The following is a 27162-nucleotide window of genomic DNA, read 5'->3' on the forward strand; positions in this document are numbered from 1 at the left end:
AGCCGAAAAAGGTGTCAACCGTGCACTTTACCCTTTCAACCTCCGAAGTCTGCAATTTCACCCCGCCATACAATCCACCATGACCTCCCCAATTCGCGTCACAGTCCTCATATCCGGCAATGGCTCAAACCTGCAAGCCGTGATCGATAAAGTAGCCGCAGGTCAAATAAACGCAACAATCGTCCGCGTAATCTCCAACCGCAAGACCGCATTCGGCCTCGAGCGCGCAAGCAAGGCCAACATCCCAACCGAATACCACAACCTTGTCAAGTACAAGAAGCAGCACCCCGCAACACCGGAAGGTGTCCAGCTTGCGCGCGAGGAATACGATGCTGAGCTCGCGAGGCTGATCCTCGCTGACGCGCCGGAACTGGTCGTGTGTCTCGGCTTCATGCACATTCTCTCGCCGCAGTTCTTGGAGCCTCTAGAGGCTGCTAAGACGAGGATTATCAACTTGCACCCCGCGCTGCCGGGGGCGTTCAATGGCGTTGTAAGTGATATAGTTCTTTTTTTGGGGTTATACCTAGTTAGCTGGGATGATATGCTAATATTTATCTTTTCCTACTCATTAGAATGCGATTGACCGTGCTCATGCTGCTTGGTTGGACGGCCAGATTGACAAGACCGGTGTTATGATGCACGATGTCATTTCCGAGGTGGATATGGGCACACCCATTCTGGTGCGAGAGATCCCTTTCCGGAAGGGCCAGGACGAAAACCTTGAGGCCTTTGAAAATCGGGTCCATGAAACCGAGTGGGCAATCGTCGTTGAAGGAGTGGATAAAGTGGTGAAGGAATTGATTGCCCAGAAACAAAAAGCCTCGAGTGCATGAATACCCATCTGTCTTGGACATTACTCCACATAGTGGGCGAAGGGACGCGGCGCTTCTCGATCTGCGTTTTGCTTGACCAATGATCGACCCAGGACTACAAATCCCGAATGATGCCATCGTTGGGGCTGTTGACGATTTATGACTATACTCCGTATATCCTGTATGATTGCAGAAAGAAAAAAAAAAGACATGGCCATATTGCATGCTGGTGTATATTTCACGTGTTCTGGGCGCCAATTTGGAGATCAGAGCCGGCGTGGATTGAGACCAAGATTTCTGCCACCAACTGCTGAGAGAAGCGCTGAGAGAAGCCAAGAACGTGCCGACACTGCCGGTCCAACATTCAGACATGCTTTGTACCCATGTGGGCAATCATATCTGTCTCATAGTACGGCATAATTATAGTGGAAATGAGAAATTGGGGATGATAACCCTATTGGCCCAGCCAGCAAAGCTCCTTGATAATCAACAAGGATGTGAGCCTTAGAAATCGCAACCATTTCACCGGTTAAATTCTCATCCCATGCCAGGCCTGCACAGTGAATTTAGCTGCATATTAGCGCTCTGATATGAAAACCACTACACAACAATGTACTTTGTATTTAGGAAGTTGCTTAGCTGACCTAGTCCAGGCAAAGTCAGGCCTGTGAACCGCACACTCTGGCTCCATCTCCCACGTGCGCGTCCCTGGGACTCATTCGGGGGGCACACGACACACCCCGCACACGTATGACCTCTCCTCGTGTGCAATATAGGACAGACCGCAGACCGCGGCTCACGTGGAATCTAGAGCGTTGAAAGAGGAGGGAAACCATAGCAAAAGAGGAAACGCGTGGCGTATGCACTGCAACCCAGACTAGAAGGTGGGCAATCAGAAGCGTTGCAACGCTAAACTGGCCGTTGGGCCTATGATCGTGGCGCCAACGTGATAGATCAAGCCCAATTCCCAACGTCTTGGTTCTCTGAGGACTCCACCATCTCCCTTTTAGTCGGATGTTGGGCTTTATGGTGGATTATGTGGGTTGCTTTTGGCCCCCGAATTCACCGGCGTCAACTCAATTAGATAGTGGTCGGTTAAGATCGGCGAGTAGCATATCCGTTTTGGGCGCGGACTGGGGTCTGTCCGTGGAGTTTGAAAGCTGTGATACTAGTTTCATAGACTATGATAACTGAACCCTTATCTACGCAACGTATAGCGTATTCATACAATGCAACATTATTCTAAGGTTATAGGATGATCACTACTTGATACTATGTATTTTATACTGACAATCGGGGTAATAAGCTCCGACTGCCGAGAATTGCATGGGACTTTTGATCTGTACGGAGTACGGAGTATAAAGTTGTACATTCTCATTTCAGCCACTTTATATCCACCTACCAGGTTAGTGTACAATCAAGATCTAGGACTATGATAATAAAATACGATAATGCTATATGAGTATGGGGTACTTTGCACTTGCACTTTGTAACCTACCATGGTAGCTAATAGAGACGGCTTGTAAACAACTTCCGGGCCGAGATATCTTTGCACGTTTCCACCAGAGAAAGAAAACACATTTTTCTTCGTGGGGCATAATATAAACTGTTAATCTATTAAAACTTTATTATGCTCTATTGAATTTGACTAAAGGAACCAATTAGATTGAACAACGCAGCAAGCGTTGATCATTTGAGTATAAAACTCCAGTTTCAAGTTCAGCGCACGCACCTTGCACATCACAACGCGATATGATCTCCAACGAGTCCACCAGAGAACCACTCTTTTCTGCCTGCTGATCACACTAACAGTCAGTGCCACCCTTGGGACCCTGTCGCTCTCGAAATGATACCAAATCGGGCATAGTGGCAAATGAGTTAGTGGGGACATTGACTTCTGTCAGGATCTATGGCGGATCTATAATAATTCTTCAGAGATATTACTTAGATCAGCCTGATGCGTGATGTAGAATACTTTATATATGTTGTAGGGAAGTTGCGAGCGAGAAAAAAAATCCCACTCAAAAAAAGTTAGAAAGAAAATCCCCCAAGGAGCCTCAGGGTTGCCATTCATATGGGTCCTGTCCTGTCATGGAGGTCCCCTAGCGTTGTCTTAGCTCGGGATATATCTCACCCACATGGAGATGAAATGCGAAATGCTCGTGCACGGCCGGGACATTTCATATTATGTATGGGATAATGTGGCCAGAGCTTTGGAACCTTGAAATATTCTTCGGGATTCTCATTTGGGTATTATTTTCGGTCGTGTGATGGGGTTGCAATCTACATCGTGCATCTCCATATAATTCCCAACCCCTTCTTCCACGTACCCCCTTATATTTCGGTCTTTGAACTAATATTGCAAGCCAAATTAGGGATCATGTACTCCGTAGCGTGGACGACGGAGCTTTCAACTGAATTGAGAAATTCGAGCCGAATACTGGAGTCGGTCCAAGGCTTCGAAGAGCGTTAGTGTCTTTTTTTTCTTTCCGATCTACCAGGTCCACCTTCTTTGTCAACCCATCGTCGATCAGGTGCAGTGCCGGTTGAAAACTACCGGACACCCTCGAATCAGGATGTCAGAGGGGGGCTGGAGAAGGGGCAACAGCTCACTGGATTCTGGGATGGCGGTACTTTTACTAGAACCGGTTAACAAAGGGACAAAAAAAAGACCCAAAAAAATTGATCCCCCCACATTTACGGAGTAGTACTCCGTACAGTGTACGTAGACTATTGTCTACCCTCGTCGCCTCCACTTAGGACCGATCCCCGTCAGCAGAACGTTTTCGGCATTTCTTTTCATCTGTCCAATGTTTCACATTTGCCGGGTTTAGGTTTTTTTATTTTTTATTGCGGGACTCGCCGTTCGAGCCTTTTATGTATAATATATGGAGTACAAATGAGAGATGACCGGTATTTTGCTGACCTTGCCGGAGCTTAACAACGGATACTCGGCGAGTCAATTCAGGACCCTTGTTGGTTTTTCTTCGGATCCACTATCAGTCAATATACGAAAATAGGAAAAAGAGGCGAAAGGCAAAGACAAGATATTGGAAGAAAATTCCCTGCTCTTCTATCTTCGAGCAGAGCCCCCCAAAAAAAGAAGAAAAAACGCACAGAAATTAAAAGGCCCGAATACTCCAGTATGACTCGCTCATTTCCCCTACCATAGACCGAAAATGGCTCGGGGGAACCGGAACAGATCCATAGACGCTATCATCATCCTCTGCATAGTAGACCTGGCCAAGCCCTAAGACCAGAATAATTGCTTCGATTTTATCCCCGTGGCTTGGGATCGTCGTTATCATCCCCCCTTTTTCCTTTTTCCTTTTTCTTCTTTTTCTCTGTCTATTTCCTGATGCGCCGAGACCCGAGTTTCGTCCGTAAAGATCTATTTTGTATTTTTTTTTTTGCCAAAAGGAAGTTCAAGATGTTCCTCATGTTCATTGAATAGGGGGTTAGGGTGTCAATGGACAAAGTACTAAGTAAGTTGTATTTAGAAGTACTCCGTGAATGTAACTTGGAAGCCTAGCTACATATGTAGATCCAGGGGGAACTACGGAGTAGAGTACTGAGACTAATTAAAAAGACACTAACGACCTATTCTGTATCTAGCCTTGAAGGGCAATACCTAGGTATGGAGTACTACATATATACCAAGGCCCATCTATAGCCCCAAAGAGATAGTTTGCCGGAATGGAGCTCTCCTGGATCAGCCCATGGTATATCCACATATTTTCATATTCCACATTTCCATATTTCCATATCCAACTCTTTGTTGGAGTCCGGGATACAGCGTTGTACTTACATATCATATCGTATTGGATACGGGTCGCAGATCACGTTTTAGCTCCTATTCTGCGAGGCTGGGCACTAAAATAGAATTATTTCTACTCCGTAGAAAATATTAAAAAGAAAGAAACCAGATAATTCGTTTTAATTCGGTTTTAATTGTCCAATTCGTTCGAAATGATTGTTTTTATACTCCATAGCCCTGTCCATCTCTTTTTTCCTTTTAATCTCCGCACGTCCCCGGTTCCATCGGTTTGGGTCAACTTGTACATCCGACCCCCACCAACTTCACCTCTTCTTTTCTAGCTGTCTTTGATATCAAGATGACTCGATCTTGTTGACTTGTTGACTTGTTGGGTGGAATTAGAGGAATCAAGGAAATCCAAGGGAATTAAGGGGAGTTTGGATGGTTTTTTTTTTTTTTTTCCCCTACCGCGACAATGACGCATTCACATCAATCGCCCCAGACGGCCATGTCGGGCTTTTTGGACTCAATGAAACAGGATTCAAGCTCATCTTCGTATTCCTTGTTTGGTCCGACACAGTATCCCGAGAGTGTTGCATTCTGGCACGATCCCTCTGCGGCACAGACAATCATAGTGCCCCCTTCATATACAACCTCCCAGAAACAAGCTCTCTTCCAACCTCTCTCGGACCAGAAGAAGCATAAGCGCACCCGGAGCGGCTGCTTTACCTGCCGTTCGCGTCGGATCAAGTGCGATGAGAACCGTCCACTCTGTGAGCGGTGTAGGAAAGGGAGCCGCGATTGTGTCTATCCGTCGCCCACCGCATCGTCATCCTCCAAGGCTAGCTCACGAACTACAGCCAAGTCGCGCGCTGGTCGCCCGCAGTCGCGTGGCAGCGATTCATCCACAAAGGTAGAATCCGAGACTCTCAGCCCCTTGCAGCCCATCATCGACGAAGAGGAACCCGACAGTGCTGTATCCGAATCCCGACCGTCCCCAGCAAGCGCCACAACCACATCACAACCGGACCTGCGTAAGAGTCAAAGCGCACAATCTCTTGGGAAGCATAGGGCAAGGCCCACGTCCGACGCTAGTTCTTACACCAAAGAACAAAGTAGTTCGCCATCAACCGAGTCACCGCGCTTTGAGTCGATGAGCGTGCGCTCGGGCAGCCTGGGACATTCCACAACAGAATTGCTCAATAATGCGCGCCTCCCGGACGATTTGCGATTTTATTTAAATTTCCACCAGGATTTCATGACTCCTCCGCATTTCTTCTTGAGACAGCAATCCTCTCATTTCGTCCACCACAGCCTTATTGAACTTGCCTTGAAGTATGAGCCTCTCCTCTACGCCCTGGTGGCCCTTTCGGCCTACCATCATTCTTTACATAGCCCTGGGGGAAAGCTCTACACATTTTTGAAATACTATAATAAAGCCTTGATTCTCCTCCGGAAATCATTGGGTTCTGGAGAGGAACACAGTGAGGCTACACTGTGTACTGTTCTTGTCCTGGCAACATTCGAGGTATTTTGCTCTTTTCTCCTCATGGCTACCGCACCAACCTTTTCCTGACTTTGATGCACTTATAGGAATACATCGGCGATTGGATGAACTTGATTGATCACCACCAAGCAGCACATGCATTTATGCTAGATTTAATCACACCAGAGTCCGCCAACGTGAACGAGCTACATACCAATATCTTCTTATGGTACTCGCGCTTCGATGTGGTCGTGGGAATTTTGGCCGGCACTGAAACAGTCCTCGGTCGAGACTGGTATCTTGCAAAGGAGCAGTATGATGCCGAGCAGGCCGCTATCTATCCGGACGATCCATCCAAACAACTCGCCCTTGTGGCATCAATCACCCGACGCTTCGGCCTGGACATGGCTTCTCTTTATGCGAAGTTATCTCGCGGCATGATATCAATGGATCAATTCGCCATTCAGAACGAAAACCTGGGACAATGGCTCGAGCAGGCCAAGACGATTCTCAGGACATTCGACGATTACGAATACAAAGTGCAATATTACCCACAGAAGCAGCCCCTGACCGAAGATGACGTTGTCGATCCATACGTCCCAGGTGTCTTGTATCGAGGTCCCTTGTGGGATATCAATTATGCCTGGGTCGACATTCTCGCCACCGAGACGATGTACAAGTTCCAGACCATGCAATCCCTGCAGCAGCCTTTGCTTCAAGACTTGCACGAATTGGCGAAGGAACAGTGTCGCTTGATCGAGACGATGATTCGCTGGCCCTACAAGGAAAACGGATATTGCCTTAATTTTAAAAACAGCCTTGGCATGTTGGGCATGTTTCTTCCTAGGGAGCATAAGTATCAAATGTGGGCTCGGCGCAAGTTAGTGTTGTTAGAGCAACATGGGTAAGATTCCACCGGTGTATCTGCGTTTCAGATTTAAATGAAAAAGAGAAAGGCTAACCAGAAGCTATCTATGCGGATAGGTACATCATCCCCCCTAGTTTCCGCACGGGACTTGCTACCATCTGGCAAGTTCCAGAAGTTAATCATTGGTGGCTCCCTAACGATGAAGGATATACGAGCATTGTCCGCGAGATTCGTTCCTTGACCGACGAGCGCTCATCACAGACACGTGATGAGAAGCGCGAGACTGTCCGTGATATGAAGTCTATGTTCGGAAAGTTGAATCTGGATGAAACCGACGACGACAAGAGCCCTTCATAGAGGTCTTCACTTAATGGGGGATATTTTGGTCTTTGCATCATCCATCCAGTCCCTGAGTTCCCATGATCTACAAGTACAGCCTCCGCTTCATTCTTGGAATCTCACTCCCTACCTTGCCAACGCTTAGGCAACTAATTACACTCATATCCTGCAACTGGACGACACAAATACCACGTCCCAGTTGAACAAAATTTCCATAGGACGTCGATTCACATCTTCACCCTTTTCTCGACTCTTTCCATCTTCTCCCGCCTTCTCTTCGCTTTCTCGTGAATCGTCCTTGCATATAATGTTCATCCGACCTCCCCCCATCATTGTCACATATACGCATCCTTCTTCGCCCTTTCTATCTTGACATACTATTACCCCCCTCTCCCCTGAACCCTGAAAACTTCTTTCTCGGCCATGACTTGATGTACATTTATTATACCCAAATTCCTATTGACTGGTGCCGTCCATTATACCTCATTTATACATCGATACTTCCAACGGTGTTTTCTCTTTTCTTACATGAGTGGAACACCAAGTCCCGAATCACTCAAGTGCTACAAATATGATCTCATCCAAAATCTGTTCCAAGGTGCGAAGATAAGCACTGGAATGACCACTTAACCGAGGTTCTGTGGGTGTTATAGATCGTTGCTTGCCCAGCCCTCCAAGGTACGGTGGACACCTTGGTCTAGCGGTTTGATAGTTTGCAGTGTATTTCTTATCCCTTAAGCCGCTTTCCTTGGTGTTTGCCTGCCTTCCGTATTGCCTGGACCCGGCCTGCCGTTTTGATCGCCGGTCAATCCAGGTGATGACTTTTTTATATTCTTTCAACTTGAAGATTTAGCTACCACCTTTGAGTCCATATATTGCACTCTTAATATCTCTTCCATCCCACATGTATACAATCCCTCTTACCTTTTTTTTTTTTGCTCCAAAGCAATGCCCAACCACTACTTTCTCCTATATCGAGTCTATTTCTATATGCGATTTGGAACTAGCGAGAAATTAGTTATATACATACAGGCAGCTAGCTCCCAACATCCCGTAAGTGCACGGGGTTTGTTTGTACTGCATACATACATATATACCTAATGCCAGGAACGGGCAGAACTTGATAACGATCCATACTACGTATAGTATCTCTCAACAATCAACCTGACACCCAGCTTTCCACGGCACCTCCTCGGCCCTCACAACAGTCTCCAACCCACCAGCCAACTCCCCAGCACCTCCGACTCCAAGTTCATCCCCCTCAACATCCTCCCCCCACGGCAATGCATCAATATCAACCTCCCACCCAAGCAAACACCGCAGTATAACCCCAGCGCCAGCCTTACTCATAACAACATTCATCTCCTTACATCTTTCATCACAAACACACTCCACACATCCCTGCGGCGAAAGACAAGAACAAGCCTCAATACGCGCAACCGCCCGCCGAAGAAGCAACCCAATAAACTCAAACGCCTTACTAGCAATCCCAGAACCACAGGACCCACCCTTGGCATCATAGAAGGTAAGTCGAGCAGGCCTCTGCCGCGAAGGCGGTTTAAGCTTCTCCTCGAACTCACTGGGTACATTTGCACGACGCAACGGCCTGCCGAGCTCTTTCTTCGCGACTTTGCATTCTGTGCGGACGTCACCGGGAGAGGAAACGACGAAGGAAGGCAGGAGGGATAGGACGGCATGTTCAGCAGCGTGAATGGCCGCGGCTACGTTTAGCCGATGCGATTGCAAGATGTCGATAGCGCGTGTTGGGACATCGAGCCACATGCCCCTTGTAAGACGGTTGATTGGCGGGTTATCAACGGCGACGGCGTCGAGGACGCGGCCGCGTTTGTCGACTTTGAAAAATCCGTAGACTACGGCGTGGATTTTGATTGCGCCGAAGAAGGCCCGCGAGGCGGAGGGGTCGTTGCTTACTAGTCGCATTGCTTCGGTTTCGATGGGGTCGATGTCGGTGAAGTCGCGTTGCATGGTGTTCCAGTCGACGTGGACGCGGACGACACGTGCTAGGAATGATTCTGTGTTTAGTTCTTTGACGAGGTAGGTTGTGCCTTGGTGGAGGAAGATTCCCCCTTCGTAGATTGTGAAGAAGGCGCGTGAGGCTTCGACTTCTTCGAGGACTATGTTGCGGTTGTTGGTTGTGTCTATCACGGCGAAGTGTTGGTCTTCTGTGTCGCGGATTGAGACGCTGCGCGAGGGATGTGGGCGGAAGCGTGGATGGCAGTGGTAAAAGCCGAGGGGATCTTTGGTGAGGCGGGTTGGGGCCAGGGCGAGGAGCTGTTGTCCGAAGTATATGCTGTCTTCTTCGGGGCGGATAGGCATCTCAAATGCAGCGCATTGGACATGGCCTTCGAGGATGAGCTCGTTGGATAGATCGATCTGTAGCTCGCAATTCGGTCGTGTGAACATTTCATCTGGATTCTGCATGTAGTGCTGGTCGGTTGGGTATCTGTCCCCGACTAGGATGGATAGGGAGTCCTTGTTACGTCGTCCAGCGCGGCCGCTTTGTTGGCGTAGATTGGAGATCGAGTAGGGGAATCCCATGGTGATGACTGCATCCAGGGAGCCAATATCAACTCCCAGTTCCAGAGCGTTGGTAGCCACGATTCCCATTAATTTTCCCTCGAACATTTCTTTTTCTATTTGACGTCGATCTTGGGGGCTATACCCGCCTCGGTAGCCCATCACTAGGTTGCCAATCTCCGTTCGTTCCAGTCTATCAAACTCCGCGCGCACGCTTTGTAAGAGAATCTCACATAGCTTTCTGATTCGGCAGAACGCAATGACTCTCACGCCCCTGAGGATCAGCTGACAAAATAGCCTCGCAGTCTCACTGACCGTATCAGCGCGCCCAGAGGTAGGATCTTTGGGGTCTTTGAATGGCGTATTCCAGCAAACAAACTCCTTACGACCCGAAGGAGATCCATCAAAATCGACGAGCTTTACATCCTGTACCCCAAAGACAGACTTCATATGATCCTCTGGGTTTGCAACAGTAGCAGAGCAAGATATGAACTTGACATGCCGATTTCCCACCGCAGCACAGATTCTGCGAAGGCGTCGCATGATAAAAGCAACATGAGACCCAAACAAGCCGTTGTAGACGTGCAGCTCGTCGACAACGACAAATTTCAGATTCTTCAAAAAAGTGCGCCAGGAACTCTCCTGCGGTAAAATTGTAATATGAAGCATGTCGGGATTGGTGAAAATGATCCGCGCCTCGTCACGAATCAAGTTCCGGCTTCCCATTGGCGTGTCCCCGTCAAAAGTTTCAACCATTGTATGTTGCAGCCCATTCATATACTGAAGTAGATCCATCATGCTGCGGCGCTGATCTTGTGCTAGAGCCTTAGTAGGGAATATATACATTCCCCTGCTCTCCGGATCTTTTTCTAGCTCGTGCAGCATAGGAACCTGATAGATAAGGGATTTTCCTGAGCTCGTCGACGTCGACACAATCACATTATGGCCGTCATACAGGTGATTGATTGCCTCTGTTTGATGAGTATACATTTGGGTAATTCCTTTTGTGTTATACAGAGCATTGACAAGGTCTTGCGAGAGCTGGAATGTCAAATCTCCGTAGACAGGAGACTGGGCTTCGAATACTCGATGGCCTTCCGGCACAATCTGTGCATGATACAAATCCATCTGTCGAATCTCTGTAATAATTTCCTCAATGGACTTTCGCTCCTTGGGAATTGTTGCTGGCGGTTTCGCCATAAGAGCAGTATTTGTCCCGCTGCTTGGAGGGGTCGGCAGGAAAGCATTCTTCTCTTGTTCAAGAGAATCCACTGGATCAGTGTTTTTGTCCTCACATTGAACCAAAAACGCATTCATAGCGTCTGAGAACTTGGCATTCCGTTTTTCAATCAAACCCAGCATCTGCTTTTGGCTATAGACGGGCATTTTCAGATCGTCATCTTTCATGCGACGCATAGGTTTCATAGGTTCCCCAGTCTTCGAGTTCAGTACTTCCCGCTTCAGATCGCCGTCCATAAGCTCAAATAGCAGAACTTGCTTTGTGTCGTCTGCATAATGAAGATCGCCACTTCCGGCTTCTTCGGCTGTGTCCATGTCTGCCGCAGATACCAAACTAGATGGCTTGTGTAACCCATACTGAGTTATCTCTTCATCCCCAACAGTCATAACTTCCAACTTAGCCTCGTCCACATATTCAAACCGGACCGCCCCGGGAATTATAACTTTTACCCGTGCCACATCCTCAACCGTGAGCTCTCGCCCTTGGCCAAGTTGAGCTTGTACGGCCTTTTTTATGTTGTCAAACGTGGTGGCAAAGTGTTTTCGCGTGCAGCAAAACGTATAAACGAGATTCAAGGCGCGATGGGTTTGTGAGAGGCGCTTAAAGGCATCTGGCAATGGCGCAGATGGAGTTCGTTTCGAGGGCTTCGGTGGCTTCGAGGTAACTTTCTTCCCTTTGCTCGTTTTTTTGGCGGCTATAGTTTTGATAGATCCGCCTATCTGCACATTGGGTTCATTGGGGGGAGGATCGGCAGGGTCTTGGGGCGACGCGTTCAAGGGTGGAAGCACGTTGGACTCAAGGCCGCCATCGCCTTCGTGACTTCGTTTCCGTTTTAGGGATGAGACTTGCACTGGTATTGACAAGGAGCCCCTCATGTCGAAGCTCCATAGTGCTTTGTGTTGGAGTTTGTCGATAAAAGTCCTGGTTGACGGGAAACGCGAGGTCACGTGTCAATTTCACCTAAAATGGCCATCCGTTCCATGGTTCCGAGGTTGGTCGATGCTGGGTGTGGCGTGTCTTTATATCTAAGGTTTTTTCTGCCCGGTACTCCATATATACCTAACTAGGTAGGTATCTTTGATTTATCCTTGACGGATTTTTATAATATTAGTCTATGGTGCAAAAATCTTTAACCTAAAGGGCATGCAAACCCGCCATCAGGCCAGCTCTGCCTCAATCAAACTCTCCGCAACGCCCGGATAGGTGTAGATATTGACCACCTTCAATCCAGCCTGGCCCAAGATATCTTTCCAATCAGCCTCTGTTCTTTCTCTCACAGCAAAATGCGCCAGCATCATCATATCCATATTGGTCGCTGCAAGTGTAGGTTTCTCTTCGTTAATCACAATCTCATTGAATAGAACCCGTGAGTAGTCCTTCTTTAAAGCAGGTACAAGATTCTCCAGGATCTTGATGCCATCTTCATCACTCCAATCGTGGAGAATAGAATGGAGAGAGTATGCACGTGCACCCTTGATAGGCTGGGGTGTAAAGAAGTCATGAGCTTGCACTTCAAAGGCTCGCTCAGTGCTATCAGCTACCACGCCTGCGATGACAGGCTCTCGATCCTGAAGCACAATCCTACCCGAGCAAGGGCTGTTTTGAGCAGCAAAGGTAGCCACATCGTGACCCTTTCCGCCACCAACATCGACGAGAAGAACATCGCTAATAGAAGCATCGAGGCCCGTGGTTAATCGCTCCGCAACGGGGTAGAACTCGTGCCAATTCGGTTTACCCGCGCGGTACGCGCTCATGAAAGAGTCGAAATGCTGGAGGTGCGGTGGTGTCGCGACAAGCCATTCAAAGAACGGGAGGTTTGTTTTGTGGGCCTCTTGAAACGGGCCGTCAGTTCCACCCAGAGTCGGGGAATTATATTCGGAGTTTTTGAAATATTCCGGGAATCCGTTAAATGAAGGGCGCGCCACATCATAACAGAAATTGATACTGTGTTGATAGTTCTCCGCTGCGAGACCGTTGCTTAGCTTCGTGGCGTAGAACGCTCCGTTGTGGAATGACACGAGGTTCATTGCCACTAGATGTCTTGTTAGGCGCTGTAGGAGAGTACTGTCGACCCCAGTCTTCTGGGAAAAGGCTGACGGGGTGAGTCCTGCATCTCCTGCATCCTTGATGTGTTGGAAAAGCTTGACATCGACGGCGATACGAATAATGGCGCTTTGAGCCGGCTGTCGTGAAAGTCCATATTAGCATTGTGATCACAATAACCTTTCAACAATGTTATAATTTCCCACCTCTGCCCAGAAGGTGCGCTGGACGAACTCGCTTGGGATTTCCAGTGCTGCAATCAGCGCGCGGCTTTGATCAATCAGGGCTTCTCTTGAGCCAGCTTCGTTCTTGTCGAATGCCGCGCGTGAAGTGGCAATTTCATCCAGAATTGCGGAGACAGATGGGGAAGTCATGATGATATTTGGCGTTAAGAAGGTGACAATCGATTCCTAAGGGAATTATCTCTCAAAGAGAAAATAATGTATGGAACCTACTACTTTCCCCTCCCCCCTCCTGGTCATGTTTTTCCGGGTTTAGTCTGGGGCTAGTACGCGGTTGAGGGCACGAACTTCTCACTCACCCGTGGACCCTCTTAAGTGCCGCCTTTAGCCAACCAAGTCTTAGACTTACCTTAGCGTTGCTATAGACCTCAGTAGTAAGAGGGTGGGTGATCTTTTGAGTTGGGCTGAGATAATTACAGGTTCTCACGTCATTAGATGTCTGTACGGAGTAGATTGTGGGCTAATGACTCTTGTCAAGACTCTTTACGGAGCAAATGACATTGTTTGAATCATGCCTATTGGTCCGGGCGCTTAAAAGCTTCTCTTATCCTATGTATGTTGTACAAAGTACGGAGTACATAATGGAAAATGAGCGAAGAGACGCTATGAGTTGATCACTTAGCTCGCTAAGCGGGACAGGTTTCACATGTAAATTTAATTTAGGAACATTACCGTAATTTTACAATTAGAAAGAACGCTTCGTGTGAAGTGCGTATACTCCGTAGTACTCCATACATATTCCTGGGTTCCACTCCGATTTAGACAGGGCAAACAGTTGAGCCGTGCCTAAAGTGCCTACGACCTTGTAGGTTGTGCTCTTTTGTTTACAGTGAAGATAAACATTAATTCCAAAGTAGCGGGGTTATCCACCATTTCTCTATTATGCTTCGACGCATATCACCCTTCGGGTATATTAATAAATAACCAACTAACGAGTTATCGCAATATACATTGTACTTTGTAGGCAGAGAGAAAGGGGCACGTACGATCGGCCGGGCGCCTCTCCCATCCGCCAAGGCGCTATTGGCGTAGCCTCAATGGCCATCGGCTCCACTTGTAATAGGATATCTTCCAAGGTACTCCGTACGGAGTATACAGAGTATACGGATAACAAGTGAAGTTGAAATTCGAAGTGATTATTTCCTAAAAGATCATATTCCTATATTTGCTTGGTCACAGTCACTCATGGATCTAGTTATGGCACATGGGACGTTGACGACATGAACAAGCTAGGACACCTTCGGACTCCGGGTATCATCTGGGATTGTGGAATACTAGTCGATACACACACACACTGGCTAGTACTACGATGTAGGGATACGTCAAGTTATCCATAGAGTGTTGTAAGTTTAGTTTAGTTCAAGCGAGTTTGCCGCGCAGAATTGTTTCCGACTGCCTTTTATTCTACCCTTGTTTTGAGGGTTTCCTTCAATCGATATTCATGTATCGAATGTACAATGTGGACTAAAACACTTGACCATGGCCTCCTTCGATACAAATGTTGATCACAGTGAGACCCGAGCGGCGGAGATCAATGCCATTGGATGGGTCTTCACTGGCATTGCGATCGCAGCAGTTTCCTTGAAGCTACTCGCCCGACTTGATAGCAAACGGTTTGGCTGGGATGATTTTTTTATTTTCTTCTCACTGGTAAGGGAAAAAACACCAACAATATTCTTAGGCATGACTAACATTGTGAACATTGTTATATAGGCTCTCAGCATCATTGCCACGGCATTCGTCTCATATTCGGTCACTCTTGGTCTAGGCCGGCACACTGCAACTGTAGTTGCTGAATATGGGATTGAGAGATACGAGAAATCAGCCTACTGGCAGATTGTTGCATTTCCTTTCAACATTGGTATATCTTACCTATTCAAGGGAGCAAATCGGGTACTAAAATAAAGATATATAGGAGCGTTTAGCTTCCCCAACATCTCGATTGCGATTCTGATTGTTCATCTTCTTGACCCCAACCCACTTCGTGCACGACTCTTGTACGCCATGGTCATTTTCCAAGTTATATTGGCCATGATATCTGTGTTCATTGTATTTTTTCAATGCAAACCCACGGCAAAAATGTGGAACGCTTCCATCGAGGGCACATGTTGGAGCCCGGATGTTTTCAATGACTTCTCCTATTTGGTCAGCGCATATACAACCATGACAAATATAATTTTGGCCATTGTACCAATTTCTGCATTTTGGAAATTACAAATGCCATTTTCGACCAGACTGAGCGTTTGCATTATGATGGGATTGACACTGCTTTCTGCGATCGTCACAATTGTTAAAGCAACATATTTGAAGCTATTCACCGACCATACTGATCCTCGTTAGTGCACTCCCCTCATTTTTCTAAACTTAGTCTAGCAGCTAATATCTAGCAGTTTTCAAGGTGGTGACATTAGTTCTTTGGGGACTGTAAGTATTACCCACACCTGCTTACCAACTGCGCTAACTTCCAGTCTAGGATTGAGCAAAACGTTGTCATTGTCGCCGCTTGTATCCCGACTCTTCGCCCCTTATTCCGCAAGGTATTCAAGTCTACCATTGGCTCTACTGGTGAAGCTACCTCACAAAAAGAAACGGGCTCCGGCTTCAAGCTCTCATATAATTCCTTGCAACGCTCTAAACGAACACCGTCTGCGGCGGAGTTACCCCTCAAGAATATAAAACAAAGGTCATGTGATGCTGAGAGCAGTAATAGCCAGTCGGGCATATGGCAAACGAGAGAGGTTTTAGTGGAGAGTGACGACGACAGGTCTTTTGAAAGGCCACATGTTTAGGACAGACTCAATTCATTCAAAAGCCAATTCCGTTTAAAGTATCATTCAGCGATTACTACACCTAGAATTGAAGGAGGACCTGGGCCGGGGGCGGGGGCTGCTTCGTAACTAGCCCACCAACAAAGACATAACTAATGATGGCGGATGCTTGTAATAAATCCAAGGTATTCGCGATTTTCGGGAGTCAGCTTAATATTTGCCAATTTCATAATCACTTGAAGTCCCTTACATTATCATATTATTACACCTATACGTTTTGATATAGACACGTCATCATTATCACCATAGTTGACATATATTAGACAGACGACCTTCTACCTGTCGAACCTACACCTGTCTCTATGATACTTCACGAATACTGCACTCACCATGCCGGCTAAGACTATTGTGTTCACATCTGCATCCCGCGCGACACAGGATGATGGATATTTGTCAGAACAAGTGAAACTAAAACGAGAGCGCAGTCCTCAGCTACACAACCTCATTGGCTTTTTTCAACGCCAGGAACAGCAAATTTTCTCCGTGCAGTACTCGCCCGTCGAGGGGTGACAGCAATTGCCCTTCCAAATGTAGAATCACTCTTGTCAGACGAGAGTCATTTTCGACCACATGATACCTTCCATCCCAAGATAAAGGTGGATGCCTGGGATATTCGAGATCCAAACTCAGAGGAAGAGGCATCTCACTTATGTAGGGGTATTCTGAGTATACTGGAAGGAAAGATTCAGCAAAGGCTTTTTGCTAAAAACCGTCCAATGCGCCTCACCTTCGGTAGTGGACGCGGCCCGTGGGCTTCACTTGAGTATGTCTCTGCCCCCTGATAATTCGCCATATAATGTCATCACATACGGGAGCAAATAGTCAATATGAGATACTAAGATGATTTCATAGAACCCCAAACCCGTTCTTCGGCGTGCTGAATGGGTTGTATCATCGTCGTGGAGTCGAGGGCGAAGAGCACTCGTACATCCAGACTCTGAAGGAATGGAAGGGTCCGGAATCCGAAAATGCGATCTGTATCCCTCCTCCCCATGTGAAAATGAGTGTCTCCCACAACTGCGATGCTCCAGAAAATGCATTGTTGGGCACAGAAATGAGAGCTATTCTGTCGGTAGTTTATAACCGTGTGTACCAACCAGGTTATGAGAAAGAATCATTGTTTCCGGTGAGTTTTAGAGAAACTCAATAGCGGTTACTAGCCATGACTTATCCCTGGGCAGATCCTATATACCTCGGAGTATAGATTTCGTCAAGTACGTGTGATCGAAGCAGTTTTCGATCTGACTCAGCAAAAGCTCACCTTGAAATTCACGCCGACTTACAGCTTTTTGAAACGGAAGGAGGTTCCTTGGGACCTTTTCTTTTGTGTGAGTAAAAGCTTACCACGTACGCCGGAGGAACCTCAAGAGAAACTCTCAACAGTCTCTAGCAAGACAGAAGGAAAAAAGACAATCGCGTAAAGCTTAGATAAAAAAAAAAGGCCTTTGCTATTATATTCATCGAGACATTGCATGCGATAAAGGAATTGAGTATAGACCTAGACCCCTCGCGGGCGATGCTTTTAGAAACGACATTCCCGTGCAATTCATTAAGAGCACGACTACCGACACAGTGTTTTTACTGCCGACACACAATGACTAGCTACTTAGAGTAAGTCCACCATTGGCCACCATTTTTAATTAGCCAGTGTACATTACTATAGTATCTCTATAGTTAGTATTTTACATAACTAAAACTCTGTATAGTTACCCGTTCTACCCTATTAAAACTCCATTTTAACCACCCTTTTCACCCTTAAAACCGAGAGAAATCGGCCGGATATAATTGATTTATATAAATCGGCTCTCTATATTTAATATTCCGTTTTTAGATCGTCGAAAACTACACTTTTAGTGGTGTGAGAATTATGTAAAAGTAGTAGAATTTGTCTTCAATAGGGTGACTGACCCCTTTATATAATAACCCCTTTTTGTCTGTACTCCTTCAACGTAAACCTCTAGGTTTTAACCGCCCGTTACTCTATGAATATAGCTTTAATTGATATTTAAAAAAGAGCGCCGTAGCTGGAATTAAATGCTCTTTCTAATGATACTAATTTTGTAATTTTATTAGCAAAAGTTCAATAGTGATAGTGGTAGTGGGAAGAAGTGGGGCTAATTGTGTACTTGAATGGTGTTATGACAAGGTTATGAATCATGTGGCAGTTGTGTAAAATACTATGGAGATACTATAATAATTTACACTGGTTAATCAAAAATAATGGCCAATGGTGGACTTACTCTAAGTAGCTAGTTATTGTGTGTCGGTAGTAAAAACACTGTGTCGGTAGTCGGTCTCTTCATTAAAGCGTCTTTGGAACCCCTATTAATTGCGCGCGCCATGAACCTCGGAATATAACTATACATTCTTTTTCTATGCGGATTCAAGCATATAGATACGTTGAAATCTAAAACCCCAGGGCTAAGGGGAAGAGCGCTTTTTCGCGCACCAACACGCAGATTTATCAGCCACTGCGCCACCATGCGCCAATTTATCAACTCGATGTGCCAATGAGCACAGTTCTCATCGATCTATCGAGCCTTCAAATAATAGTTATCACATAGTATCCTTTACGCGACATAGTACAATAACATAACAATGATTCTCGACGTACGAGTACCATCGTTACGAAACCTACGAGAACACCACAGAACCAGAGCCAGAGCCAGACAATCAGGTTCCGAACTCTGTATCTACCTACGTACGACTATCTGCCATTATGCATAAGCTGCCCAAAAGACAGGCGAGTGTAATAACCAAAGCATACCAAAAGAATCCGCCGAAGGGGACCAGCGTGTATAGTGCTAGAAACACGCCAAGTATGTCGTCAAGGAAACAATATAGGACGAAGAGGGGGTATGGATGGTCAATTTCAACAAGTCAAATGGGTTTCTAAGCTTCAGTTTGGGGATCGTGTGGTGTACGTTCACCTAACCTGTTTGCCAGGACCTAGCTAGTTGCTCCTCTCGTTCTTCTTTTCCTCGATCTTCATTTTAGTGCAGCGCTAAATAGAGTATTGCTCTCTCTTCTCCTGGCCTCTCGGCGGTAGTCTACATGAAATGGCTGCCCTAGGATTATAACAAGTAGCTAATACTATAACTGCCTACTTTGATAGGTGTTATAACCCACAATCTTATATCATACTGTCAGATTTCTTAGACTTGTAACTTGGCTTCAATAACAACTCAATCCAATCCCACATTGCACCATGCACTTCGACGTACACCACGTAGTCCCTCCTGACAATTACCTTCAAAGGCTACTTTTCAGAAGAAGGAGTTATTAGTTCATCATACTACCATAGTATAGCTTTGATCTCAACTTCTCGATTCCACTTATCTCTTGGGTAGTCCCTCAGACTTCGTCCCGGGGTCTTAGAGTGACTAATGTGCGTTGACTAGAGAGGTACTAGCCGCGATGTTAGCGGATTGTAGGGTATAGCGCGCGAGGAGTGTGCATCTGCGCGTGGGTAGCTGACCTAGCTGCTAGTTAGCGCGTCACTCAACGCCTATTCTCAAACTAGACAGTTACTCTGATTAAAACTACAGTGACCATCCATTCATTTCTCTGTCATTTCACGTTTACTATTTCTTCGATTGCTATTGCTTCGACTGCCATTACTTTGACTACCATTACTTCAACTACCATTTCTTCAACTGCCCTTACTTCAACTACCATTGCTTCAACTGCATTGTTTCAACTCTCATTTCTTCAACTCGTTTTTTCCTCGGTTTCCGAAAAATGTCTACATCAACGAGCAACACATCCTCCCCATTCGATATGCAATGGCATGGGGCATCTCATCTGAATCAAGCCCAATTTGAAGCCCTGCGTGTTACAGCTATATTCGAAATTGGCTTCTATGTTTCACACAGAGAAACTATTTGAAGCCCCATCGCCAAGATGATAGTGAAACCACCTAAGCCAGATTTGGCTAGGTTACAAATCGTCATTGTTCCGAGCAGTTTTGACGTATGGTACGGAACATTGGACGAATACGGCTCCGTAAGTTACCCGTCTAGTCGAACTAAACTCTAGAAACTTCCGTACAAACCAAGGACGATTTGTCGTTTACAGAGTTTAGTTATTAGATGGGTCTACTTTCTAAATACTATTATATACACTTTATTCAGAAGCTATGTTTTCAGTACATGATAGAAAGTAACTGCCGGGTACAATATAATATCTAACTGCATTACTGTGAGAAACCGCTATTCATCGCTGCAATAACAGAATTTCTTATTGATAAATTTTCCCCTGTATTTTGCTATCGCCAAGGCAAAGCTCTAGTCCAGAGCGGTTGAACAGGGAAGAATCCTACTTTCTGCTAAAGAGGCGCGAAAAGACTGTGCGCCTACGATATCCGCTAGGCTTAGAAGATCGCGTAGAGATTGTTGTGGGACTGGCTAGGATTTGATTATCCTCTTTGGCTTCAGTCGACGCTTTAGTGATCTTAGAAAAAAGAGAGTCACTCTGCCCGCGCCATTCGGATAAAGTGGACTTGGAAGACATGGTATGCGGATGGTCCGGGCCTAGTTTTCGGTCGCGACGTCGAACGCATTCAGCCATCAATATTAAAGCGGCTTTGTCTTGAGCTGATGACTTAAGGGTATAAGCAAGGTTTGCCATACTCGTCAGCGTGTCAGGATGGTCGGCCCCGAGCTTCGTCTTGCGAGTCTCCATGACCTGTACCTCGAGCTGCTCCGCCTCTTCCCACCGGCCCTGGTTCCAGAACGTCGACGCCAGATTGGCCATACTCGTCAGCGTGTCAGGATGGTCGGCCCCGAGCTTCGCCTTGCGCATCTTTAGCGCTTGCACCCGGAGCTGCTCCGCCTCTTGCCACCGGCCCTGATCACTATATGTCGACGCCAGATTGGCCATACTCGTCAGCGTGTCAGGATGGTTGGCCCCGAGCCTCGTCTTGCGAGTCTCCATAACCTGTACCTCGAGCTGCTCGGCCTCTTCCCACCGGCCCTGGTTCCTATACGTCGACGCCAGATTGGCCATACTCGTCAGCGTGTCAGGATGGTCGGCCCCGAGCTTCGCCTTGCACATCTTTAGCTCTTGCACCCGGAGCTGCTCCGCCTCTTGCCACCGGCCCTGATCACTGTATGTCGACGCCAGATTGGCCATACTCGTCAGCGTGGAGGGATGGTCGGCACCGAGCTTCGTCTTACGAGTCTCCATGACCTGCACAGAGAGCTGCTCCGCCTCTTTCCACTGTCCCTCAAGTCGGTAAGCTTCTGCTAACATTTCAGAGCTTTCGAGAGTCTGTTCACTATCCAATCCAAACATTGATAATCTTTGGTTCCGCGATTCAGATGCCATATCCTGGGATTCTATAATATGCCCGATTTTCTGTGCATACCAAGCCCCATTATAAAGCAGCGCGGCCCATTGCCTTAGAAACTCGTGTGATTCCGGTCGTTGTGACATAGCTGATTTCACATGTGGAAAGAGCGACTGGCACTGCGCCCAGTTTTCATATTCACCTGTCGGAAACCTTTGCCACAGGATCATGATATATTGCTCCTTCCATCGCTCTAGCTGTCTATCGGCTTTTAACCACACACGCACAGTCAGCTGCACTAGCCGATGCATTGTGAACACTGTGCTGTCCCTGTTGATAGAGATGAATGAAAAGTCTCTTAGGGTTGCTATATCATCCTCGAAATTATGATCCATATTAGATTCAGATGTGCTATCTGTATCTCCATCATTGTACTCGATCTCAATTTCCTGCGAGTTCGAATCGCCGTTTTGTGTCTCGTTATGAACTCGAAGAAGATTCTCTGAGACTCCCTGTCGGTCAAAAAAGCTCATAAGAGAAAGCAAATCAGTGGCCGACGGTCTTATACGTCGAATATGGTCGAAGGATATTTGCCATGTGACTAGAATCGAATTCTTTGCTTCCCAATCTCGAAAGATATGACCTCCCTCATAATCAAGAAGCTTTGTCGCTGAACGATCACTCTTCTGAAATATTTCTAGGTACTGCGATACCGAACAGCGGGGCGCTCGATGTACAATATAGCCGGCCGCCTGTATAATCGCAAGTGGCATAAAGTCTAGTTCTTCCACTAGCTTTAGAATGTCAGGCGTTTCTGCTGGTAGCCCGACCTTTCGTTGGAGAAGCTCTATCGCCTCAAGATTTTCCATTGGCTCGACTTTAATAACGTCCTGGCGATCGACAATTTTCAACGCCACCTCTTGGCTCCGACTTGTGATGATTATTGATCCGTTCGGGCTTCGGGGGAGAAATTCCAATAGTGGCTTTGTGGAGGCATTGGTTTGGCCAACCTTCAGGCTCTGCTGACCTGTTGCAGAGGGCTGGCGAAGGAACCCATCATCATCAATATTATCAAGAATTAATAACCACCTTCCTCTCTTGCCGTCCCGGAGCCAACTTTCGACTAGTTGGTAGATGTTGACTGTGGGATCGTTACGCCCGAAAATTTTGGCCTGGTCGGCGATATCCCGGAAACTTTGCTCGAACCGGGCCGCGTTACTTGCATAGACCCAGAAAACCCATGTTGTCGGCGATTGGCACCGGACTCGATAGGAGTATTCGATACTAAGTTGCGATTTCCTTTCGACCTGTCAGCAGTAGCCCACCCACTACCTTTTTTGCACTGACCCGACACCACCGATGCCCACAAGAGCTATTCTAGACCCTGGAACTGAGATCTTTTCATGTATCTGATCGAGCAGCGTGTCCCGACTGACAAAGTCTGGGTCGCGACGGAACGGGACGGTCGAGAGAGGAGTCGGTGGGGTTTCCGGTCGTTCTGGGCCAAGAAGCGGCGATTAGTCAACATGCCATATCTCCAGGCCCTTGAAACCTACCTGCTGGCAGATAGAACTGTGCATTAACTGTGCCATTGACAATGCCAGCCTGGAGGCCAGAGTTTGTGTTACCAAATGATATGGAAGTCATAGTTCAACACGCGATGCATACAATGCTTCGTCTTGTAGGCAGACCAAAGGTCTTCACCCAGATAAAAAGCCACGTTGGCCCCACTCTCAGGTGACCTGGGCGCCAAAATTGTCAGGTGCTGATTCTATCTTTAGAATAACTACAGAGTAAGACGTGGCGGCTTTCTTCTCGTCAGCCTTTCGACCTCAAAAGTGGAGAAAAACACAAAGCTAACCGAAAGAGTCGTGTTGTCGAGGGAGGTACGGCTTCGTCGGGAGTCGAAAGATTGTGGACAGAAAGCGTTCAGCAGCACATGACCTCGGCGTATCTGTCTAGTCAGGTAGTTTACATTTCCATTCTGACGAGCAGGGATGATCTATAGCCTAGCCGAACTACTGAACTAGGTCTAGGTAGTTCCACCATCATCTTGGCGGTGGGGCCTGAGATAGTTTCTCTGTGTAAAACATGGAAACCAATCTCGAATATTGCTGTACATGTGTACCCCTCAGCGCAAATTCAACAGGGATTCCAAAATCGAAAATCACTCAACTTAGCCTTCGCCGGTCGCTTCAAGGAGCCACATCATGGCTCAGCTCTTTCCCTCCATTTAAAAAATACCTGGACCATGTCAGTAACGATCAGCGCACAATGGGTTGGCACATTGGTGATTCCACCCAGGCGGCTGGCCTCATGGAGCTACCAAGGAGGAAGCAAGAGCTCCTCATCGTAGCTAACGACGTGGACGAGGAACTGGTGGTATCCAGCTTGTTAGCCTTCTTAGAGGCCATTACACTCCGGCGCCCTGATGTTAAGTGTGATTGGTTTGCTTGGAGGAGAAATCTCAAAGCCAACTTCGGCGCCTCTGACCTTCGTGCCATAGTGGATGGAGCCCTTGTGGACCCAAGAGACAACGATGTGAAGGCCCTGATAGAGGCCAAGAGAGAACGGTCCCAAGGATTTGGGAAAGACATTCGTGTGACATGGCAGCAATCAGCGGAGGTAGTCACAGCCATAAGGACCCAGAATCTCGCCCCCGGGACCCCTGTGTTTCTCATCAGCCAGGAGGCCGATGAGCTCTTTCTGCTCGTCGGGACATTCAGAGAGGAATACCTTGACTACATTTCGGGTAGAACAACGAAGCTTGCATCAAAGGACTCCCCGAGGCTGGAACGATTTGGACCTTGGGAGATATCAAATGCAGAGCACTTGAAGACGTTCGCTGGGATTGCCCTGGCTATCGCAATCCAAGGGAGCAAATAGCTGGGATGTACAGTCATCCAGTGTACCGCCGCAGTCAAAGCTATGTCCATCGCCTGGGTATTCCTCATTAACCTCAAGCCCTTCGCTTCGATTGCATCATGGACAAAGTATGAAGAGGCGGATTGAGATCTTAGCGGGTGCTATAGTGAAAGGAAAATCGAAAATTTGATTTGCGTGGAGGCCCTGAATAAACCGGTCAGACATTTCTAAGAGTCCCTCAAGTCAACTTGTAACAAACCATCTGCAAGATAGGGATGAGGAGAAGGTACTTTCCTATATTGAAGACATGAGCGTATCCGATACAAGGGTCGTAGTCCTCTCTCATTTGACCTAAAGCGATCTTATACTTTTATTAATCCTTAGAAGTACTAGAAGACTTGATCGATGGATATATACATGTATACTACTTTAAAATAAACCACGGCAGAAAGACAGCCAGAAATAGCCATAAGTAATACCATTTTCGGCCGCCCATCTGCCAACTTTTCAGCAACCCACCCTCCCACTGTAACTTCAGCGAGCCGCAGCGGCTTGGTTACACTCCAGATTCTGTCTGAAGAAGGGCATCAAAGATGATCATCATCACCCAACAACCACTGGACATGACGATAAGAAACTCGGCCTTGATCCTGGGACTGTCGATGACCTGCTTGGAAGGTTTCGGCAAACATCAGACCACGTTCATAGTGTTGAACACCCATAATCCCCTGCGGGCCATCGTAATCGCCATATCCCTCTTGGGCATCAAAGACTGCGGCATATTGCAGGTCGGGCATGTCGATATGAATGGGGGTTGTAGGACGAGTCTGGAAGCCTAGCTCGCCATTCCAGGTCATGTTCTGGATCGCCAGCAACGTTCCATTCGTGATAACCAGATAGTCCCAATCTCCGTTCGAGATTAAAACGCGATTAGTGGCTTCAATCAGTCGTGGCAGGATATGCTCCGTGGGATTCGCAGACTCGTCGTATTGTTGCTCGGGTCCTGGGTCGGGGCTTACAAAGACACTGTCAACGCTACAGAGCTCCCAGTCGATATCCGTAGGAACATGCAGAGCCTTCTTGACATCCGTGCGGTTGAAATAGGTTGATGGACCCGGTTGGTAGGGGAGGTCTGTGGGGAAGCCTAGGACATCCCATAAGAGTGGACATGTTTGGCTGATCTTGTAAGGACTCCAGCATGGGTTTGTAGTGAAAGCCTCGTTATAGATCATGTTGTAAATGTCGCACTTGGAGTAGTCCATTTCTTTGGGGGGCTGGACTCCAGAGGCCGGATAAGTGAAATACTCCTCGAAATATTCCTTGTAACCGCATTGTTCGTAGGTAGCCTGCAGCTCCCCCATAAACGATTGGTTAAAGTTGAACAGCTCGGCATGTTGTTGAACGAGGGGGTAAGAGGGAAGTACAGCCTGGATATAATCCCACTGGCCGATGCACGCATCATACATCAGAGCTCCTAATATGGATGAGAATGTGCGACCAATATAATGCAGCTTCGGGGGGATTCTCAAGTCTTACCGCTGAGGTTGAAGTGTTCGGTGTCGTTCTTGTCGAGCATGGCGGCGGATATGTAGGGCACGTACCGACCCGCATAACTTTCACCCGTTAGGAAGATTCGGAAGTTCTCGATATCATATTCTTCTTGAAACTCCTGGAAAAAGTTGACGAAATCGGCAGCGATCTCCTCCTCGCCGGTAGCAGTTGGCGTACCGTTTGAGAACCCAACTCCAACCGGTTGGTCGACCCTAAACACAGTCAGTTTATCAATTACATCTATACTCCGTACTATTTTCACTAATGACTTACCACAACATATTGGTTAAATTAACCCATGAATACTCATTAATGACTGGTTCGTAGGTGCCGGGTTGCCAGGTAAACCGGCCGTTCTCCTGCAGAAACCCCTGCATTGAACTACAACCCGGTCCACCATTCAGCCAGACTGTGAGGTCGTTGCTTGGTTCCCCAATCTTGGGCTGGAATATATAAAACAGGGAATTATTTTCACGAATGGGCATAAATCCCGAGTACATCTCTCCCAATTCGAAATGAACATCTGGTAGGCTCTCCACCACATGAGCTGTGGAAACATTCCATTTTGGTTAGTCGAGATTGAAAGAACGGATTGGAATAAAGCAAACATTTGGTCTTGTTGGTTAGAAATCGATAATTTGAGGTATCAATCGGTTCAGATCCACGAGTATGATGAGTGGAATGTGTGGAAGCGCGTCGAATCGGCTGTTTTGCTTCGCCGCCATTGATGAGAAGTGCGATTGTCAGCACTGTCGTGATAGATCGACCGAACATCCTGGCAGTTCTCGTACGTATAGAGATTATCTTCGCAATGCAAAAATCTCAATCGGCCCACTTGGGCAGAGCTACAGAGAGGCTAGTCTTATACCCCAGCATGCCAACTTCCCCTGCATTCGTATGACAAACCTTTTTTTTTTTTTTTTTTTTTTTCCGTGTTCTGCGCAATAGGAGCCCACTTTCTAAGTGATCGGCGGTGCTATGTACTACATACTTTCTACTCGGTAGTTATAGAGAACTACTAATGTACATAATTGCCAAATCCATTTATCCGAGGATCCGAAAGTGGGTTTGGGTGCCAGGTCCCGGTGATTCTTCGGCAGTTACCGAGAGATACGTATCTCAATCAAAAGAGAACTGAGTACTCAGTATACTCCTTAACTCTATTATTCCGTATATGGGGCACTAACGGAGTATTCTGTGTAGAATAGGAAAATTAGCGAAAGCGAAGATGGGGTTTAAGATCAGAATGGATAGCTCATTTGTGGAATCTTGGCAGTTGTTGGGGTGGGGGGGTGGCTGAGTG

The 27162-nt window shown here is 47.0% G+C and overlaps 10 protein-coding genes across 10 annotated transcripts; 6 read left to right on the forward strand and 4 right to left on the reverse strand.

Moving 5' to 3' along the window:
• Nucleotides 1-79: 79 nt before the first annotated feature.
• N7455_005327 (phosphoribosylglycinamide formyltransferase) lies at nucleotides 80-833 on the forward strand (the record flags this gene model as incomplete). Its single annotated transcript, XM_040955392.2, has 2 exons — nucleotides 80-490; nucleotides 573-833. 2 exons carry the CDS (start codon nucleotides 80-82, stop codon nucleotides 831-833), a joined length of 672 nt encoding a protein of 223 aa, XP_040814120.2.
• Nucleotides 834-5044: 4211 nt separating this feature from the next.
• Nucleotides 5045-7280, forward strand: N7455_005328 (Zn(II)2Cys6 transcription factor; the record flags this gene model as incomplete). Its single annotated transcript, XM_040955385.2, has 3 exons — nucleotides 5045-6097; nucleotides 6163-6959; nucleotides 7040-7280. 3 exons carry the CDS (start codon nucleotides 5045-5047, stop codon nucleotides 7278-7280), a joined length of 2091 nt encoding a protein of 696 aa, XP_040814167.2.
• Nucleotides 7281-8414: 1134 nt separating this feature from the next.
• On the reverse strand, nucleotides 8415-11915 carry N7455_005329 (ATP-dependent 3'-5' DNA helicase; the record flags this gene model as incomplete). Its single annotated transcript, XM_040955390.2, has 1 exon — nucleotides 8415-11915. One exon carries the CDS (start codon nucleotides 11913-11915, stop codon nucleotides 8415-8417), a length of 3501 nt encoding a protein of 1166 aa, XP_040814193.2.
• Nucleotides 11916-12197: 282 nt separating this feature from the next.
• Nucleotides 12198-13457, reverse strand: N7455_005330 (uncharacterized protein; the record flags this gene model as incomplete). Its single annotated transcript, XM_040955493.2, has 2 exons — nucleotides 12198-13223; nucleotides 13290-13457. 2 exons carry the CDS (start codon nucleotides 13455-13457, stop codon nucleotides 12198-12200), a joined length of 1194 nt encoding a protein of 397 aa, XP_040814126.2.
• Nucleotides 13458-14804: 1347 nt separating this feature from the next.
• Nucleotides 14805-16114, forward strand: N7455_005331 (uncharacterized protein; the record flags this gene model as incomplete). The annotated part of the gene is made up of 6 exons (XM_065605009.1): nucleotides 14805-14975; nucleotides 15039-15186; nucleotides 15241-15322; nucleotides 15560-15660; nucleotides 15716-15749; nucleotides 15799-16114. The coding sequence occupies 6 exons, from the start codon at nucleotides 14805-14807 to the stop codon at nucleotides 16112-16114; spliced, it is 852 nt and encodes a 283-aa protein (XP_065461909.1).
• A 369-nt stretch (nucleotides 16115-16483) lies between these two features.
• N7455_005332 (uncharacterized protein) lies at nucleotides 16484-16663 on the forward strand (the record flags this gene model as incomplete). The annotated part of the gene is made up of 1 exon (XM_065605010.1): nucleotides 16484-16663. One exon carries the CDS (start codon nucleotides 16484-16486, stop codon nucleotides 16661-16663), a length of 180 nt encoding a protein of 59 aa, XP_065461910.1.
• A 206-nt stretch (nucleotides 16664-16869) lies between these two features.
• N7455_005333 (uncharacterized protein) lies at nucleotides 16870-17574 on the forward strand (the record flags this gene model as incomplete). The annotated part of the gene is made up of 3 exons (XM_040955356.2): nucleotides 16870-16916; nucleotides 17006-17279; nucleotides 17335-17574. 3 exons carry the CDS (start codon nucleotides 16870-16872, stop codon nucleotides 17572-17574), a joined length of 561 nt encoding a protein of 186 aa, XP_040814207.2.
• Nucleotides 17575-20512: 2938 nt separating this feature from the next.
• On the reverse strand, nucleotides 20513-23090 carry N7455_005334 (uncharacterized protein; the record flags this gene model as incomplete). Its single annotated transcript, XM_065605011.1, has 3 exons — nucleotides 20513-22742; nucleotides 22791-22941; nucleotides 23000-23090. Coding segments are annotated over 3 exons (2472 nt in total), but the record flags the coding sequence as incomplete, so codon positions are not given.
• A 627-nt stretch (nucleotides 23091-23717) lies between these two features.
• N7455_005335 (uncharacterized protein) lies at nucleotides 23718-24329 on the forward strand (the record flags this gene model as incomplete). Its single annotated transcript, XM_040955496.2, has 1 exon — nucleotides 23718-24329. One exon carries the CDS (start codon nucleotides 23718-23720, stop codon nucleotides 24327-24329), a length of 612 nt encoding a protein of 203 aa, XP_040814254.2.
• A 566-nt stretch (nucleotides 24330-24895) lies between these two features.
• N7455_005336 (uncharacterized protein) lies at nucleotides 24896-26633 on the reverse strand (the record flags this gene model as incomplete). The annotated part of the gene is made up of 4 exons (XM_040955359.2): nucleotides 24896-25782; nucleotides 25845-26071; nucleotides 26133-26406; nucleotides 26468-26633. The coding sequence occupies 4 exons, from the start codon at nucleotides 26631-26633 to the stop codon at nucleotides 24896-24898; spliced, it is 1554 nt and encodes a 517-aa protein (XP_040814241.2).
• Between the last annotated feature and the right edge of the window lie 529 nt (nucleotides 26634-27162).

Source organism: Penicillium solitum (genome assembly GCF_028829755.1).
Source record: "Penicillium solitum strain IBT 25940 chromosome Unknown utg000003l_segment0_segment0, whole genome shotgun sequence".
Taxonomy (NCBI): Eukaryota; Fungi; Ascomycota; class Eurotiomycetes; order Eurotiales; family Aspergillaceae; genus Penicillium; species Penicillium solitum.